The 17,826-nt window shown below is 48.9% G+C and overlaps 1 protein-coding gene across 1 annotated transcript; it reads right to left on the bottom strand.

The window, feature by feature from the left end:
* Positions 1-2,427: 2,427 nt before the first annotated feature.
* LOC119847855 (peptidoglycan recognition protein 3-like) lies at positions 2,428-10,721 on the bottom strand. Its single transcript, XM_038383010.2, has 5 exons — positions 10,520-10,721; positions 7,701-7,798; positions 6,930-7,140; positions 5,789-5,907; positions 2,428-5,095 (listed from the first exon to the last, which is right to left on the bottom strand). Exons 2-5 carry the CDS (start codon positions 7,747-7,749, stop codon positions 4,917-4,919), a joined length of 558 nt encoding a protein of 185 aa, XP_038238938.1. The 5' UTR covers positions 7,750-7,798; positions 10,520-10,721; the 3' UTR covers positions 2,428-4,916.
* Positions 10,722-17,826: the final 7,105 nt, after the last annotated feature.

Genomic DNA, 17,826 nt, shown 5'->3' with positions numbered 1-17,826 from the left:
GCCGCCGTTCGCCGTGCAAATGTAAACAAACTGGTGGCCCGCCAGCGGATTACCCTGATGGTGTGGGCCGCAGGTTGCCCACCACTGCCATAGCAGGTACCATGAAGCTAAGCTGTTCAGGGTTTAGCTTCAGTCCCAGGTGGTGGGGCTCGGGGCCCCGGGCTGCAGTCCCATGGCTTTCTCCCCTGGGCCCTAGCAAGTCTAATGCCAGTCACATTAAATCCTGCTCACAGCCCCTCAGGGGGCCCTGGACCCCTGGTTGAGAACCACTACCCTAAGAGACTGAAATCCAGCATATGTTCAGACTGAAATAATAGTGCATAATAGTGAAATAATAGCAGCTTCCATCTGAAGCTCACAATGTGTTTCTACATTAACTACAGAACGAGTAACAGCAGGCACACTTGTGGGCATGCAGCATCACCAACCCTTGCAGTCTTATTCCAAGCTCTTTGGGGTTTTACCTAAAGTCCCACTGTGACACAGAAACCCTTTGGCAAAGGGACCCCTCTCACCTCAAACCTGGCACACACGTTCCACCAAACACACGCCTTGCAGGATATTTTTCCCTAGCGAGTAACAGTGAGGTGTTTACAGAAAGTGCGTAACTTGTTCATAATCATTCCGAGATGTCGGCATGGGTAATATTGAAGGCAGAATGCAGCTACATTGGGAGTGCGCTTTCTGGACTTGGAGTAAAAAAGAAGTGATTAATCACCTGGCCCATCTGGGCAAGGAAGGGTTGTCGCCTCTTCCTGTCTTCCTGTAAGGCAGAATTATTTAGCCTTGCGCAAGACTGACCCTTTGAATGGGAAACCATCAGAGACATCCACAAACAGCTGAAAGCACTTAAAGGTGAAAAAGAAACTTGACAATAAGACAGGGGTTCAACTTCTCCGTGATCAGAGACAAACGGTTATTTTCAGTGTAATAGGTGTTGGGGAGGGCCCTGCCAGGGCTGCGTCCACTCACTGGCAAACCCCCTGGAGGAGCAGAGGGTGGTTCATGTACGCGTGGACCCTGGTTTTTCTGAAATCAGCCACAAAAGACTGAACTTTTGGGAGGAAATCTTCTTTGTTAGCTGGGAAAGGCAACTGCTGATAAACATGGCAGGCGGGTGTGCATCTTTATGTTTTCTTTTGCATTGTAACCATGTGTGTCTGCCACTCTCTCTTAGTTCTGGTTATAGCCTTATTCTGACTTTAACAAACCTCCTCTTGGTTTATTAGAAGTGCTCACAAGGGCTGTGTGTTTTATGGAGCGGGGGTTTAAGGTAAAAAACTGGTAAACTGGGGAACTGGTTTGGGGGCACAGAAGAGGGAATTTCTGTGAGTAGCCAGAGTAGGGGCTGGATATCGCAGGGGCAGGACTCAAGGGACTCAGGGACTGGGATGCAGCTGTTGTTAACCTCCAAGGTGAGGTGAGGGCTGGCCTAGCCCACAGGAGAGGGCTGGAGCTGACAGTCACCACAGGAAAAACTCCCTCTTGCTGGAGCAGGGGTACAAAGTGACTCAGAGTCACAGAACGGTCACAACCACATTATGGAGTCAAGTAATGACAGAAGAATCTCAGCTTTTAATTTGTTTAAAAAGTAAGCTTCCCGTCTTCATGGCTGCAGAGAACAACTGGAAACTGTGGCTCAAAAACCAGAAAATGAATATAAATCACCCAAGATTTTATTAGTTCTTAAATCTCATGATTTATTAAGCCAATCTTGAGATTTTTTTAGGGCCCGACTCATGGTTTTTGACCATAGGGGGATGGCAGTGCTGGTCATACCTGTGCAGGCAGATCCACGCTGATTTGCCTACCTCTGCTCTTTGCTTGTGGGCACGAGCTTTTAGTGGCGTTATCACACCAAAATTAAACTTACTAAGCCATCAGAACTGGAGCTGGGTGAATCATGGGATTTTCAGAAGGTGACAATTTCAAAGAGTGAGGGGAAAAACGTTGCTTTGGGTCAGACCAAAACCAAACATGTTCGAAATTTCTGCCAAATCAAAAAGCAGCGGGGGGGGAGAGGGAATAATTTGAGAATAGACGAACCATTTTTGTTTTGATTTTGGCCAACTTTTGATGTTTTTTTAAATCAGATGAAAAGAATTTTTGAAACAAAACATTGTTTCAGACCGAACAGTTGACACATTTTCATTTTGAAACAAAATGTTTCCATTTTTTTCAGAAATTTTGGGGGGTTTCCCCTCCCACCCCCCATGAACAATTCCATGAAACTGATGCCAATCTGTGGAACGTTTCATGCTCACTGATCATGTCCTTGTTGCCAAAAGACATTTTGGCCTAAAAATGTCACCCAGCTGTCGTTGAAACTCAGTCAACAGCCTTTTGGATCCCTGAGGTGTCTCCTGGTAACCAACTAATCCAATGTGGCTGGTGGCTTCATTTTTAATTTTATTTTTTCTTATTATCATTATTATTATATTTGTTCATAGTTTCATGGAATTTAAGGCCAGATCATCTTAGGGTGACCAGATGGCCTGTTTTTATAGGGACAGTCCCGTTTTTTGGGACCTTTTCTTTTATAGGCACCTATTACCCCCCCACCCCCGTCCCGTTTTTTCACAGTTGCTATCTGGTCACCCTAAGTTGCCCTCCTGTATATCACAGACTGTTATATTTCACCCAGATACCCACTATTAAGCCCAAATTTCAGTTGGCTCAACACAGCACTGGAGGTTTTTAAGACCAGGTTGGACAAGCCCTTGTCAGGGATGGTCTAGGTTGACTTAGTCGTGCCTCAGCGCAAGGACTGGATTTGATGACTTTGCAAGGTTCCATCCAGCCCTGCATTGCTATAATTTCAGTCCTCAGAAAACTAAACTGTGGGCCCCACAGGCAGAGAACAGGAGAGACCATGGTTCCTGCAATGCCCAAAACCCCTGCAATGGCAGGGAACTGATTAGGTGAGAAAATGTTGGCCGGGAGGGAGGGCACTACTCCAGATTTTGGAGGTGCTTCCGTCTGGGCGGTTGTTTACTGTGGATACAGACACGTTTTTTGCAAACTTCAGATCCAGGTTTGGATTTCACCCCCTCCTCCCTCTCTCCTCGCCACCCAGCCAGAATTCAGGTGCGTTTCATTGGAGCTGAAGAATTCATCCAGGGAGCAGAGACATGGTCACTCATTGACGGGGATGGACTTCTGGAGGCCGGTGATGACAAAAAGCTGCTGACTTCAGCAGCAGCGTTGGGGGCCAGCAGGATGAGGAGACACAGATTAGCTTCAGACCCAAATACAGGAGAACCTCAGAGTTACAAACACCTCAGGCATGGAGTTTGTTCGTCACTCTGAACAAAACCTTCTGGCTGCTCTTTCAAAAGTTTGCAACTGAACTTTGACTTAAGACAGCTTTGAAACTTTACGATGCAGAAGATGCTTTTAAAATGCTGCTTTCCCTTACTTTTTTTAGTAGTTTATGTTTAACTCAGCACTGTCCAGTATTTGCTTTTTTTTTTTTTTTTTTTTCTGTCTCTGCTGCTGCCTTATTGCTTCCTTCTGGTTCCAACTGAGATGTGTGGTTGACTGGTCAGTTCGTAACTCTGAGGTTCGTAACTCTGAGGCTCGTTCTACTGTAAAACCTTTGCATGGGAGTGAGGCTAAAGCAGGCACTGCCCGAGCAGAAAATCGGAGCTACGCAAGCTGAGCACGTCGTTCGAATACAGACTCTGTCACTTTATTTACAATTCTTTATAGGGTTGGCTCTGGGCTCCCTTTTGTGGGCTGCAAGTATATTGTACCTGCCCCATCCCAGACAGAGCACACAATGACCTCAGCTCAGAAATGCTTCCATCCCTGAGTCCACAACTTCTAGCCCAGTGGATCTGATAAGAAAATGCACAGCGCTGAATTTCAGTGGAATCTAGAGATTAGAGGAGGGGGCGGGGCTGATGGTCAGGACTCCTGGGTTCTACTCCTAGCTCTGGGAGGAAAGTGCAGACTAGGGGTTAGAGAACAGACGGGGAGTTAGGACTCCCTGGTTCTATTCTTGCCTCTTTCATTTGTTCACTGTGTAATCTTAAGAAAGTCAGTGACCCTGAGTTTACTCCTCTGTAAAGTAGACCTACACCCCAGCAAGAGTGTAGGTAGGATTAATTAACCGTTCACAAATCTCTGTGAGATCATCAGCTGAGGTGTAAGCAAGAGGAGCTTCTCTGTCACATGTTTTTTCCCAGCTAGCCCATGTTCTTAATTACGCCAAGTTTGTTTTGCTGATTTCTCAGCTTTGTAATTAAACAGACAAGGGAAGCTGAAAACACTCAGTGCCTGATCCTGCATCACACCTGGTCTTTGGGCCACAGGGTTTAAGGGAGCCTTAAATGAGTCATAAACCCTCTGCCCAGGACTGAATTTGACCCAAATATAAAAAAATAATAATAATAATTGCTATGGGCCATATTCTCCCCTGCATCAAGATATGCCTAGTGCAAGGTGGAGAGGACAGTCAGGAGCCAGTTATCTCCCTTGAATTCTCATGCTGCCCCAGACCCAGCCTTGACATAAATTAGAGCAGTTTAGGGGTTACTCTAATTAACCACAGCTGGCTATGGTCTCTAAGGGCCAGATTTTTTAAAGTATTTAGGTACCTAGGAGGATTTTCAAAAGCAACAATGTGCCTAAAACCCATTGAAATCATGGGGTTTAGGTGTTTGGGCAATCGGCACACGAATTTGCTCTGTTGGTCTGAGACCAGCTCAGAATTTCAACGGGGGAACTCTCAACTGGCTAGATGCAGCCAGATTGCTTCTCCCGTGCATTGCCCAGCAGACAGAACTGGGGCTGAGAATCCAACCCGCAACATTTAAGAGTCAAAATATCTCTCTATATGTACTAAGCACATGAGCAAAGCAGCATCCTCGGCTTTCAAGAGCCGCGCGCGTCATTCACCAGGCTGGTGGCGCTCAGTGTTTATAATGCGGCCACGTCTTGAGGATGTTGCGGATGGGCTGACCGGGAGAAATGGTATTGCTGACGTCCCCATGGGCAATGAGGAGGTAGTTAGAAGACAGGTAGCCATTCTCAACGGCGAACTGGAGCAGGTGCTTCAAAGCTTTCCAGGCTGCAGCGTTGGGAGACCTTCCTGAAAGAGACCAGGAAGGGATTTGGCTCTGAGAACCTGCCCGGCTTCACCTCCTGGGGGCTGACATGGGACAGGCCCCATGAATCAATGTAACTTTTTCTGAGCAGGTGCTCAGGAGAGAGATGGGGAGGAATGGGGAAGATGGATTGTGGAGACCTGGGCGAGGCTGCAGCGCGTCACCTTGGGTTCATAAGGAGTGTAATCACCCAACCAGCTCTTCCATCCCACCCCCCACAAGCGATTCAGAGGGCTATGCATGGGTCAGGGGGAGGAGGTCTGGAACGCAAGACAGGTGCCAGGCTAATGGAAGGGACCAAGTAGGCAGACATCCTGGGAGCCTTTAAGAAAGCTGCCCCCATGCCAGTGATGTCCTGTCCCTTTTGGCTTGTGGCTGCACATGAGCTGGGCTTAAGCTCTTTGTGTTTGTACAGCACCTAGCACCATGGGTGGAGGTCACTTCTCATGCGTTAGGCCTGATGCTGTGTCCCAGCACGGGGCTGAACTTGACCTACGGCTCGGAGATCTCAGATCAAAAGCTCTACACCCTGTATCAATTCCTATTGAATATGGCTGTAAAATGCCCAGATCAATTGAACAAAATCTCCACAGCCACTAGGAGCATCCAATTTCTGGAGCGACCCTATTTCAAAGTCTCTGAGCCATGGGAAAACGGTAGCCAAGAAAGGCGCTTACCTGTAAAGTCACCTATAAAGGCAATGCCTAGAGAGATGTCGTTGAAACCATAAGTGTGAGCACCTTCTGTATGCCAGCCTCTGCCTTCATACACCTTCCCATCCTCACCAATCAGGAAGCTGCAGGGATGGGAAAGGAAATGTTTCTAATCCAAAATTTGCCATCCATACTACAGCTGAGGTTTTCACCTTAAGGCTGCCTAGAGATCCAGACATCTAATTGCCATTCATTTTAACCAGAATTCTACCTTTATACCTTCACCCATCACCCTGCTATCATTAGTAGCCAAAAAGCAAAAGCAGCTTTGGAGGATCACAGCTTAAACCCACAGCAAAGGCAAATTTGCGGGTTAGGATCTGAAAAGCAGAACTGGGCGAAAGTTTCTAAACAAGTTTCTGAACATTCTATTAATAGAAAGGTAATTTTTTTTTGTAACGTCACCAAAATATTTTCATAGAAATGCGTGGGGATTTTCTACCTACCCTAGAGTTGCTTGGAATTTTGTTGACGATTGATGTATTTTGATATTATTTTAAAATTCTGAAATATCAATAAAAATACATTTTTTTGGAAAATTCCCACTAATTTGTTTGTTTGTTTGCATTCACCAGCTCTGCAGGTGAAACATTCATTTTCTTTGCGAGTGTTTTCTGGATGCGGGGGGGAGGGGGGATTTTTATTCTTGAGGGTAGATCCAATGCTTTTTTTAAATAACAAAAACATTAAATGAGTCGAATCATTTGTTATAGATTCATGCTGATTAGTTAAAAAAAATATGACCAACATTTCCAAAGTTGGGAGCCCACAGTAGCTTATTTATCTGCCTAAACATGGATTTTGGTGCCTAATTCTAGGGTTCCAAATTTGAAAACAATGGCTTACATTATTCAGATTTCTCATGCTTTTTCTTCATCTCTTGACCAGAATCAGCTTGAATGAAAAGCAAAAGCTACTGCATGAAGCTGGTTATGTGCATTAGCTACAAGACTGAGCATGTGTTAATCGGTGCTATCTTAGCCCCTGACCCTGCAAAGGTTTGACGTATGTGCATGCCTTCATGCACGTGAGTAATCGCTTGATGCGAGTGCACATGCCTGCGTTTCTGCTGGATCGGGCCAAAGCATGTGCTTTTTCCTCTTACTTGTAGGCAATGTTGCACCAGCCCTTGTTGTTCATGTGGTAATGCTGGATATTCGTCATCTGCTGGTTGCATTCCGCACGCGTTTTGCAGCTGCTGCCGGCCGTGTGGAGGACAATGACATATCCAGTCTGCACTGACTTGAGAGGTGATGAGCAGCTGGCGGGTCGGCCGCCCCACTTGCCTGGGGTGACAATGCGAAGGCAGAGAAATCCTGGAAAGAGAGAGAGAAAGATGAATCAAAGGGATGCAGCCGCCATCAGCCTCTGTGCCGGCAGTGCTCTCTGAACGTCTCTGATGTCCAATGGATAATCCTGTCTTAGGGCCTGTTTGTGGAACCCATGTGTAAATGCTGAGCAGCCCAAGTACCAATTTAGTCCATAACTTTTGGGGATTCAGTCTTGCATGTTCCTTTGCTCCCTCCAATTCTCTGACATAAAACCCCACTATAAGTAACCGACATTTCAGTGACTGTCACTTCCAAAAAGCTTAAGACACCCCTAATATCCTTCCTAATTGCTACATTCTGGGCAGCTTCTCCTTTGTATAACTTTGTGCCACGCACCAGGCTGAACAGAGCTGCATTGCTACATTACTATTCCTGCTTTAGATTAGGAGAAACTGAGGGCAGTGAAGTGACTTGGTCTCGGTCAAACACCGAGAAACTGGTAGAGACAAGAACAGAACCCACTTCTGCTGGCTCCCACCCCAACGCTCTGCCTGCCCATGCCAAGTAAGTTAAAGCATTGTGGATAAGATAAACCCCAGACTCACCCCACGAGACAGCACACAGAGCAGAGAGGAACACAGCCAGCCTGAACATCCTGTGAGGCCTTCAGTTAAAATCTCTAAGCAAGAAGCATGACAGTGATCTGGAAACAAATATTGCACTTTACACCAGGAGAAAAAAATTTCTAGTGCTCCAAGAAGCAAAATTAATGCAGGGAAAGAAACTGACAAACGATGAAGTCCAAAACACAGAGCAACATTGTTGGTGGCGTGGCTGGATGGACGTCAGTGAAGTTACACCAGGGATGGATTTTCCCCCTCTTGTGTTTCGCCCCTGATTGTAACCTAGAATTCGGGTGTGCACGAACAGCCAGCTCAAGACACAGGCTTCACTTCCTCCCTCAAAACAGCGCTTGAGCGATTCATAGACCATCTGCCCAGTGGAAGAATTCTCCCCACCCCTGAGTTCCCAAGCCGATGCAAGTGAGATTATAGCTAGTGATAATAATGCTGATGTTTGTGATTTGCTGTATGGACCAGAGGTACCTATGGGCATCCAAAGACATAAGACATGAAAAACATTAATGGCAACAGGACCTAGGTATATTCCTAGGGCTTAGAGAAGAAAACAACTCTATCAACCCAACAGCCTTCTTGTGGCTAAACAACCAACCACATGCCCACCTCCATCAGCGTAGGATTTCCCCCCTCGTGTGTTTCAGTCTGGCTTGGCAGGATGCTGAGAATGCACCAGGACATAGTTTGGTATGCTAATTATTAATGGTATTATGGTAGCACTCAAAGGCTCCAGCTGTCATAAGGAACCTGCTGTACTAGGAGCTGGTCAAACTCATAGGAAAACCCAGTCCCTGCCCTTGGGCCCTGCTTTATAAAGGTATTCAGGGGTTCTCAGCTCTGTGTTGTGACACCTACCTGACTTCGGAGCCTCTGCCTTGCTTTCAACAGCCAGTCAAAAACATTAGAAAAACAATTTGGGGAACATTTGCAAAATGTCAACGTTGTTTGTGTTCAGCGGGGTTTGGAGTAGATACATTTTCTATTTTTTGGGCAACATTTTTCATGGCACTTTGAAGCAAATCGTTACTGAAATGTACCCAAAACCTGGCTTCTGGTCAATAAACATTCCTAAAGCAATTCTGACTTGTGAAAATATTCACAACAAAAGAGAAACTTTCAATAGTGTCGACCACTTGAAAACAGCTCCAATCACAGCCATAGCAATAAACCCTTGGCAGGGAGCCTGTGCAATCAGCTCTCATGAATGTGACCAGGAGTTCTGCAAAGTTTAGAAGGCCAGTTTTCGGAGAGGACGGATGCCAGAGCTGATGGCTGCCCTCTCCGATGGGGATCTCGATATGGAATACACTGTTGAAACAAATGCATAATTTCTCTAGTACCTGTGGAGGGGAACGGGCGGATTCTCTAATCTGACTTCAAGTTTTCTCTCTAAGTATCGTGTTGAGCTGCATGTTTGGAATCAGGGCAGCGCCTAACCCCACAAACCCAACTTCCCGATTCTCTGGCTCATCCTCCCATCCCTGCCTTAGTTCATTCCTTCTTGCTGGTGACTCATGCGCTCCTCACCCACTCTAGGCCTTTATTGGGCCATCGTTACATGGCATGGCAGCACCCTGCTATTTGTAATGCGTTATCCTCCCCACCCTGTCGCGAGGCGGGGCCGGGCTGTCAGCTCCATTGCCCAGAAGAGGAAGTGAGGCCCAGAAAGACTAAGTGACTTCCCCTGGGTCGGGCAGGAAATCTGTGCCAGAGCAGGGAGTTGGACTAGGGTCTCCTGAGTCCTAGGCTTCCCCTCTAACCATTGCACCCTCCTTCCTAGCCAGCCAGCGCCACGCCACAGGGATTGAACCGGTGAGCTCCGGAACTAAAGGCAGGAGCTAAGGTTCCCTAGCTGCTAGGGCTGTAAGAGAGGCCTGTCCTCCATGGATCAGACCTGGAGGGCCGGACCTGTCATGAGTGTCAATTTTGAAACAAAAAGTCATTTTGAATCAGCAAAGTGGAAATTTTCATTTTGAAAATGCCAGAACAAAACATCTCAGCAACTTTGACCCTTTTCTTTTCAACCTTTTTTCTGGTAGGGAGATCCAGTGAAACCACCCCTGATTGGAAACAGTTTCCGTGTCGACCAATTGGCATTTTGTGACCCCCAAAAAATGTTGCTGAAAAATTCTGGCCCAGTTTTACCCCTCTTTCAGGAGACTCTGCCTTGGTTCAAACACCAGTTCCAGTCCTCCAGAGCAGAGTTCTCACCTTGAGACCCAGCCAGCAGTCTGATGCTTACAGGGCGTAAGCCTGTATTCTGGGGGGGTTGCAACACCCCAGATAAAATCCTGCAGCCCAGAGTAAATAGGCAACCAGAGGAGTTTGCAGGGGGAGATGACCCTGACTCCTATGGGCTCAAGTCCCCAGAAAAGCTGGGCCTCCCCCATGTTCTTAAACACCTGCAGCAACTTTCTGACTCTCAGCAAGGTAGACAGAGGACTCAGTAAGAGGTGCAAATGTAACCAGCTGTACTTAAGCGGACAGCAGGAAATGAGCCCTTGTGACCTACAGAGTTGAAAGCATGAGACACTGCTGCTTTGGCGAAAGGGACAGCAACCACTGGCTCTTTCATGAACCAGCCACTAGAAGGGACAGAGCCCTCCCTCTGGCGCGGGTTATTACACGGATATACCACACGAGTCCTTCACTGGTGCAGTCTGAACAGCTCTATCCCTTATGACAGCAACCCTGAGGCCTGCTTGAGCCAGGACAGAAAGGGTGGGGTGGAAATGCCAAAGCAAAACAAAGAGCAAGGGAACAGCGAAAAAGCATCTAGTGTTTACCTGGGTCTCGCTCAAACTCCCCGAGTCTTCATTCTGCAAGCACAGAGGGATGTATCTCTTTTTATTGGCTGTGGACATGAGGGAGAAAAGAGATGTTGAAACAGCACTGGAAGGAAAAAGTCCCTTGGCCAGGAAATGGTGTGTTGTGATTCAAGAGAGAAGGGTGGAAGCCGGGATGTGCACACAGCTGGAAACACTGGCTTTGGCGTGGGCGTGGACCATGATGTCATGGAACGGAGCTCAGACAGGGTTTTCTGGCTGGAACAGAAACAATTAAATGCCATTCAGTGCAAGGAGCTATATTTATCCTTGAAAAAACGGGATATTTGGGAAGGGTTTAATCAGCTTATATGAGAAAAATTCCTCCTTCAAAAAGAGGAAGAAAATGTCTGTTATTTTGCCTGCTTGTTAAAGGCATTAATGAGGGGGTGTAACAAAATATCGGGAGATTCAGTAGGCATCAGGAAACAAAGAAATTATAATGGTCTATGAATCTTCATCAGCCTTTTAGTGCAATGGATCTTTAGAAACACTCCTAGATACAAAAAGAAAAGGAGGACTTGTGGCACCTTAGAGACTAACAAATTTATTTGAGCATAAGGTTTTGTGAGCTACAGCTCACTTCATCGGATGCCGTGAGCTGTAGCTCATGAAAGCTTATGCTCAAATAAATTTGTTAGTCTCTAAGGTGCCACAAGTACTCCTTTTCTTTTTGCGAATACAGACTAACACGGCTGCTACTCTGAAACTCCTAGATACAGTCACTTTTACCCAACTGCACTTTCAAAGATTTCAGATTCTTCAGCACGATTCATCCATTTTGGCCAAGGTAACGCCACCCAGTTGGGGCTCAGACCTTCGTTACTGAAGGTTCCCATCGCTTCCCCCTTCCGGAGAATCCCCATTTTATAGGTTTGCAGGAATACGGTCACAAATCTAGCTCTAAGCTGGGTTGAGACGGATGGCCCAGAGTAAAAGATTCCAGCGTTCATTCCTAGTTCGCTGAGCTGGCAGGGCCCATCACTCTCCCTCCTGGGAAGCTGAGCCCAGCTACGCCAGTCTGCCTGAGCCACTCCTACTGCCAGACCGAGGACCTGGCAGGAGAGAAAGGCAGCTTTAAGCCGCCCCCTGATCCCACCCGCTCAGCCCCAGGCCAGTCCCTTGGTACAGAAGACAGCAGTCTGAGGGCTGCTCTAAACTGCTCTCACTGCCCACTAACGCAGCCAGAGATCAATGAGGTGCAGGGGTGCCCTGGCCACACACCCCTTTCCTCAACACTGGCAGCCAGGAAGGGCTTAACATAGGTGACACCGTGAGAGTTAGCACCCGAGGGTTCCTGGATGCAGGGCAAATCCTCCACTGGCTGGACCTGGCCCTTCTTGCTCAAGAACAGAGAGGGCTCCATTGGGTGTAGGGTGACCATGTAGGGTGACCAGACATCCCGATATGATAGGGACCATCCCAATATTAGGGGGTTTGTCTTACACAGGACGCTATTTCTCCCTCCCCCGTCCCAATTTTTCACGCTTGCTCTCTGGTCACCCTACATTGGGCTCTTGTGTAAGGGAGGCCAAAAGGGCTCAGGATAAGACCTCTGAGCCCTGATCAAAGGACCTACACAAGAGAGGAGCTTTAACGTTTCCCTTATAAGTCACAGTGCGCTTAGCACATCAGGCCCCATGTCAAGCTATTGACAGAGGCCCTCTGACAAGCACAGTCGTGCTGTATTTTACCACCAGGCGGCAGCAGAAACTTACAAAAAGTTGCCTTTTCCTACAGGCTGCCACCACCCACCCCGGGTCCGTCCTGTGTCAGTCACGTCCCGTTCATGCTACTGTACTGGGAAATGAGCCTGGACTCTGAGTCAGGGCTGGGGCCTAGCCTGAAACAGCAGCTGTGTTTCCAGTAATGTTTTCCCCACTTGCATTCATGTTCTTTTCAGTGGCAATTGGATAATTCATTAAAAGCAGCACTTCACACAATAATAATAAAGGCAGAATGGGGAGAAAGAGAGAAGATAGATAGATTAGATAGATAGAGGGGGTATTGGGATAGATAGATAGATAGATAGATAGATAGATAGATAGATAGATAGATAGATAGATAGATAGATAATCCACAGGCTGTTAATGGTATGTCTACACAGCACACACAGCCTGGGCTTGTGGGACCCCGGCTTGTGGACGCACTTGAGCATCCACCCTGCATTGTAAACCTGGGTTTACAGTTGCTGGACCAGGTCTCACAGCTGTGCTGATGTGTCCATACCCCACTGCGCAGACCTCCCGACTCAGGTCTGCACTTCTGTTGTGTCCACCCTGCCAAAGGACATGGCTCGGACTTGAATCACAGCCGGATTCGGGCTCTGACCCACCCCCACATCAGGTCCGCAGACCCTGGGACTTCAGTCCTTGCTGACCCGAGACTGATTTGTGTTTGGACAAAAGTGGGGCTTGGGTTCAAAGCAGAGTCAGAGCCTGTCCTTAGTGTGCCGTGCAGACGTATATGGCCTCCCTGCTAGGCCAGTGGTGAGAGGCCATTTAAGGGAAGCGTTCACCAAGGGGGGCTGGCCTGGTCCTGCTTGGTGGATAAACAGGGGCCTTCAGACTCCAGGGCCAGACTGCCAGCACCGGGCAGCAGCCCTGAGTTCATTTTCCAAATAATGTTGGAAAAGACCCTAGGGCGGCTAGCGTGGGATTGTTCCCAGAAGGATTCTGGCCCAGGGCCCAGAGGAGGGGTTATTTCCGAAGATCACTTTTCTTTGTACTTGTTAAGGATGCTGTGGGCATGAAAGAACACGTACAATAGGAGCAAGCTACAGAGCTAACCGGATGCACAGCGGGAGGCAATTCCAATCTGCCACGGTGTCAAAATCGGGGGGGTGTCTCCTGCATGCCTAGAAATGTCTTGTATCATGCTTGCTCTTCATCCACCTTGGAATGGTTTTTCTGCTGTTTGAGTAAGTGGATGAAGACAAATCAGATCCTTAAGATGGGATTGGTGTCCTGACTATATCTATGAGGGAGGACGATCGTTTGGGTTTGGGGCGGGGACTGGTATGTGCCTAACGAGGTACCTTTGGCTTTAGGCTAAGCAGAGACAGCAGCAAGATGATGGAGCGAGTGAACACCAGGGAAGGACCAGCCCTGGGTGCTCCTAGAACTCACTGCCACTGGGGCATCATTCCGAATACAGTCTAACACGGCTGCTACTCTGAAATCTCTCCAGGAAGGAGCTCAAAGAACCGATTGACGAGGAACTGGCAAACTCCTTGAAGGCGAGCATGGTCCAGTGGCTTCATGGCAGGGTGGAGGGATGGATGGCGGCTTTGCTTCACCCAGTGTAGAGCAGCATGCCTCCATTGGCATCGAGTTACACCAGCTCAGCACCTGGCCCAAAGACCAGGGGCTAGTACCTGCACCCAGTGGCACTGGTGTCACTCCAGAGTCACTCTGCTTAAGTCATTCTGGATTTACAATGATGTAAATGAGAGTAGAATTTGGCCCTTTGCCTGCACTGGGGATGTAGCTGGCCTGATTTGCACCCATGCAAGTGAGAGGAGACTCAACCTGTGAAAGGCCATGCTTTGCACCCTTTTCTACCCCATTTCACCCCCTGAAGGGACCTCACAGAACCACACGATGAGCTTCCGGCCAGTTCTGCCTGGGGCTGAGCACACTGCGGGACTTGAAGGCACTCAGCATTTTGTTGCTTCTCTGAACCTAATCTGTAGAGGCCTGACTTTTCGGAGGCGCTCAGCACCTGGCAGTCGGAGCAGTGGGTGCCCAGCACCTCTGAAATCCAGGCCCAAAGCTTTAGAGGCGCTCCCTACAAGCGGTCTAACCTGGAGGAGTTCTGGGTCCTCACCACTCTGAGGAGTAATCGTCCACCTTTGCAGTCTGGTGCGGGTCGGTGTCACATGACCTCTACCCCGCCATACACGGTCACACGGACTGGTAGCTCCATTGCCTTGTTGTTTTCAAGGTGGCAAAGTCGACTGTGTGCCGTTACAGAATCGTCGCCATGTGGGGCTGGGAGGGACCTCGAGAGCTTTGCTAGTCTGGCCCCGGCGCTGAGGCAGGGCCAAGTAAATCTACACTAGCCCTGACAGGGGATTGTCCAACCCGTCCTGAAAAACCTCCAGTGATGGGGATTTGGCCCCTTGGTCACGTATTCCAGCGCTTAGCTACCCCTACGCTAGTGTGAGTGGATTTTGCTGCACATCGACCCTGCGCTTCAGACTTGACAACATAAGGGCGCTGGCATGCCTGCCAAAGCCCATGCTAAAGGCGGGGGGTGGTCTTGTGGGTAAGGTGTTGGCCTGGGACTATGGACACCGGGTTCTATTCCCAGACCTGCCACAGGCAAATCACTCAATCTTGCTGTGCCTCAGTTTCCTGTGAAATGGAGCTAATGCTTCCCAGCCCCCTGGGGAGGTCGTGGAGGCTAGGTTCATTAAGGACTGTGAGGGCGCAGCTAGTCTGAGGCAGGTGGAGCTCCATAAGAAATTAAATGAAGCTGGCCTGCATTCCTGGAAAGATTCACCTTTGCACAAACCATGTCTAATTCGGGAAGCAGTTATTTCAAACCCGTCATGCAGCGTTCCTCAGCCTTCTAGATTCGGCAGGCCCCTCCTTGCCCCTCCTGGGTCCTGGGCCCCACTGAGGAATGCTGCGCCACCAGAACGTGGATGCTAAGGTTTTAATGAGACCTCTTGTTTGGACAGCCCCCGGGGGAGCAGTGCAAGAGACATAATCCCTGTACACACTGCCCAGTGCCCCAGCAGCGCTGGGAACACCCCTCTGGCCCAGACCGGGAGATAATGGCCAACCTGCAAAACTCAGAGCGAGTTACACTGAGCAAAGGGTGCAGGACCGAGCCCCTCCCATGGCATCTCCCCCCCTCCCCTTGGCACAGCTCCTGTGCCCTCCCACCCCCGCAGACACTAATGCTGCCCACTCCCAACCCCCTGAATGAGGTGGGGCGGAAAGACTGTCCAGCCCAGGAGGTGAATGCCCCTGTTGCCCAGCAGGCCTTGAACTGCACTGGGGTCAGTCTATCCACACCTTGCCTTTCCTGGGTTGGGAGCGGGATCCGGGATGGAGAACCACTGATCTAGCCCCAGGAGCAGCTCTGATTCAGCGGGGCCCCGCCTGCCTCTGATGTGTCAGGAGGCGGCATGATTGTCTCTTCCCTCAGCATGTCGGTCTAACAGCTCGGGACGACGCAATGCAGCTCCATCGCCGGGCGTCCCCTAGGGATGCAACGGTCTAGTTCCATCAGCAAACGTCCGATTGCATCAGCCTCCAGAAACTTCTGCTTTCTGGTTGCTCCCCGGTCCACACCGTGGGGGAAGAGCCTCGTCCGGCCAGGGTGAGAGAAGGCACTGGACACTCCAACTGCAGGGCCTCGGTGGTGTATAGGCCTCACGCTGCCCTCTCTGCCCCACATGGGGGGGGGGGAATGCCTCACGCCAGGGCCAGGATTTGCCAAAGGGTTCATTACCATGGGGGCTGAACTCTCTGGAAACCCTGGCCCCCAGTGGGCTTCTCTTTGCAGTGTTCGCTTGAGTGTCGCCCCTCACCTGACTCCCATCCACACCCCAACATGGCTTCACTCCAGCACCTTGAACCTGAGTTGGCCAACCCAGCAAGGGGAGCAGGCCGGAGCTAACCCCACTGCGAAGCCAGAGCCGAAAAGGCTCAGGGACATGATAGGAAACCTCTTTCCTCCCCCTCCCCCCCATCAATCCAAAGCAGGGAAGCCACCTGGCCATCCCCCAGCTGCTATGGAACTGCTCACTTGAGCTGATGTGTCAAAGACCAGTACATGCTGCTTGGCTGGTAGCAGGTGGATCTTCTTAAGAGCCATGCAGCAGGGCAGGATAAAAACTCAGCTGTCAGCTGTTTGCTTCCTAAATGGGGGAGTGGCTTTGCTTTAGCAGGGCTTTGCTGAGAGTGGCTTTTTTCCATCCCATCCCTGCAGGGTATGCAGTTGTGCTTGTAAAAAGAAAAGGACTACTTGTGGCACCTTAGAGACTAACAAATTTATTTGTATTTAAGGTTTTGACTGGGATTAATAAAAGCCAGGCAATCCACATTATCTAGAAGGGTATTTATGTAACTCTTCTCAGAAGCAGGCTAAGACATTGTACTGCCAGGAGCTGGAAAGCAGCTGTTATCTCATTAACCACAGAGCTGCAATAGCTTTTTTTCTTTTGCTACAAAGCAGAGATTCTTGGGGAGCCTAGTTCAGGTTTGATTATTCCCAAAATAAAAGATCAAAGAAGGTTGTTTTTTTACTCTCTAGACCTGCAAAAGAAAAGAGCACTGGACAGCCACAAGCACAAACAGCTGGCAGATGAAAGGGTGACACTGATTTCCAAGCATGAGAGTCAGGCACCACTTAAACTCAGGAGTGAAGCTAACCCCAAGCTTACAGAAAGCAGCATGCACGTCTGTGCCTACAGCCAGTGCTGCTGCAGCCTGTTGTGGTTAGATGGAGATAGCATTTACTCCAGGCTGATGTATGGAGGTGGTGATATTTTGCCCTGATGGCATTCTTTGTGGTGTGCTTGATTTGGGGTAGTCTCTCCTACTCAGGATGAAGCTAGGTCCATCGTATACAACCTAAACACACTAACAATATAGGCTGCTCATAACAAATTCTTTCTACCAGGGCTGGGATTTTCCACATTAAAAGAAAAGGCACAAACTTTCCACCCAGCCAACCTTTCAGGTTAGATTAAGGGCACAAGGAAGCGATAAAGAGCAAAGGTAACATCTCCATGCAAGAGCATGAAATGGGTGGGTCTGCAGGAGGCTGTGCTGAACTGAACCCAAGGTGCTGTCTGTCTCTGCAGAGCCCTCCGAGATTTAAAGGCACAGGCCCTAGGAAATAAAAGCACATCATGTTACGTAGCTAAATATACACATTGCATGGGAAGCACGACCAGAGCTCACATTCAGAGTTCAGGCCTGAATGAGAAGTCTGCAGCATTCTGGCTATTGCCAAAGAAAAGGACATGCACATGAAATGGTCCTGTTAGCCACAGGATTCCTGCCTTTAGTGAGGATTTTAACTTGCACTTCAGTCTTCTGCTGCCCCAAAGCACCGTAAACGACATTGCTGCGGAGGGGGAACAGAGATGTGGAGAATTTGTCCTTGTTCCTGTCCCTTTCATCTTGGTGCCCTTAAAATAAGTGATGACCTTTTGACGTACCGACAGAATTACGCAGTAGGAGGGCAATGCATTTTATCAAAACTTTTTTTCCTGACCATGCGTGGCTGCCACGTAGGGGTGTTTT

Source organism: Dermochelys coriacea, chromosome 24, assembly GCF_009764565.3.
Source record: "Dermochelys coriacea isolate rDerCor1 chromosome 24, rDerCor1.pri.v4, whole genome shotgun sequence".
NCBI classification, from domain to species: Eukaryota; Metazoa; Chordata; order Testudines; family Dermochelyidae; genus Dermochelys; species Dermochelys coriacea.
This window is presented reverse-complemented; position numbering and strand designations above follow the sequence as displayed.

Bases quoted from the DNA above. Each gene is read 5' to 3' on its own strand.
- LOC119847855 (XM_038383010.2), bottom strand. From the start codon at position 7,749: ATGTTCAGGCTGGCTGTGTTCCTCTCTGCTCTGTGTGCTGTCTCGTGG. The intron at 7,141-7,700 runs GTGAGTCTGGGG...CTCTCTTTCCAG, and splicing joins TCTGTGTGCTGTCTCGTGGG to GATTTCTCTGCCTTCGCATT. The intron at 5,096-5,788 runs GTAAGCGCCTTT...GGTCTCTTTCAG, and splicing joins CTTTATAGGTGACTTTACAG to GAAGGTCTCCCAACGCTGCA.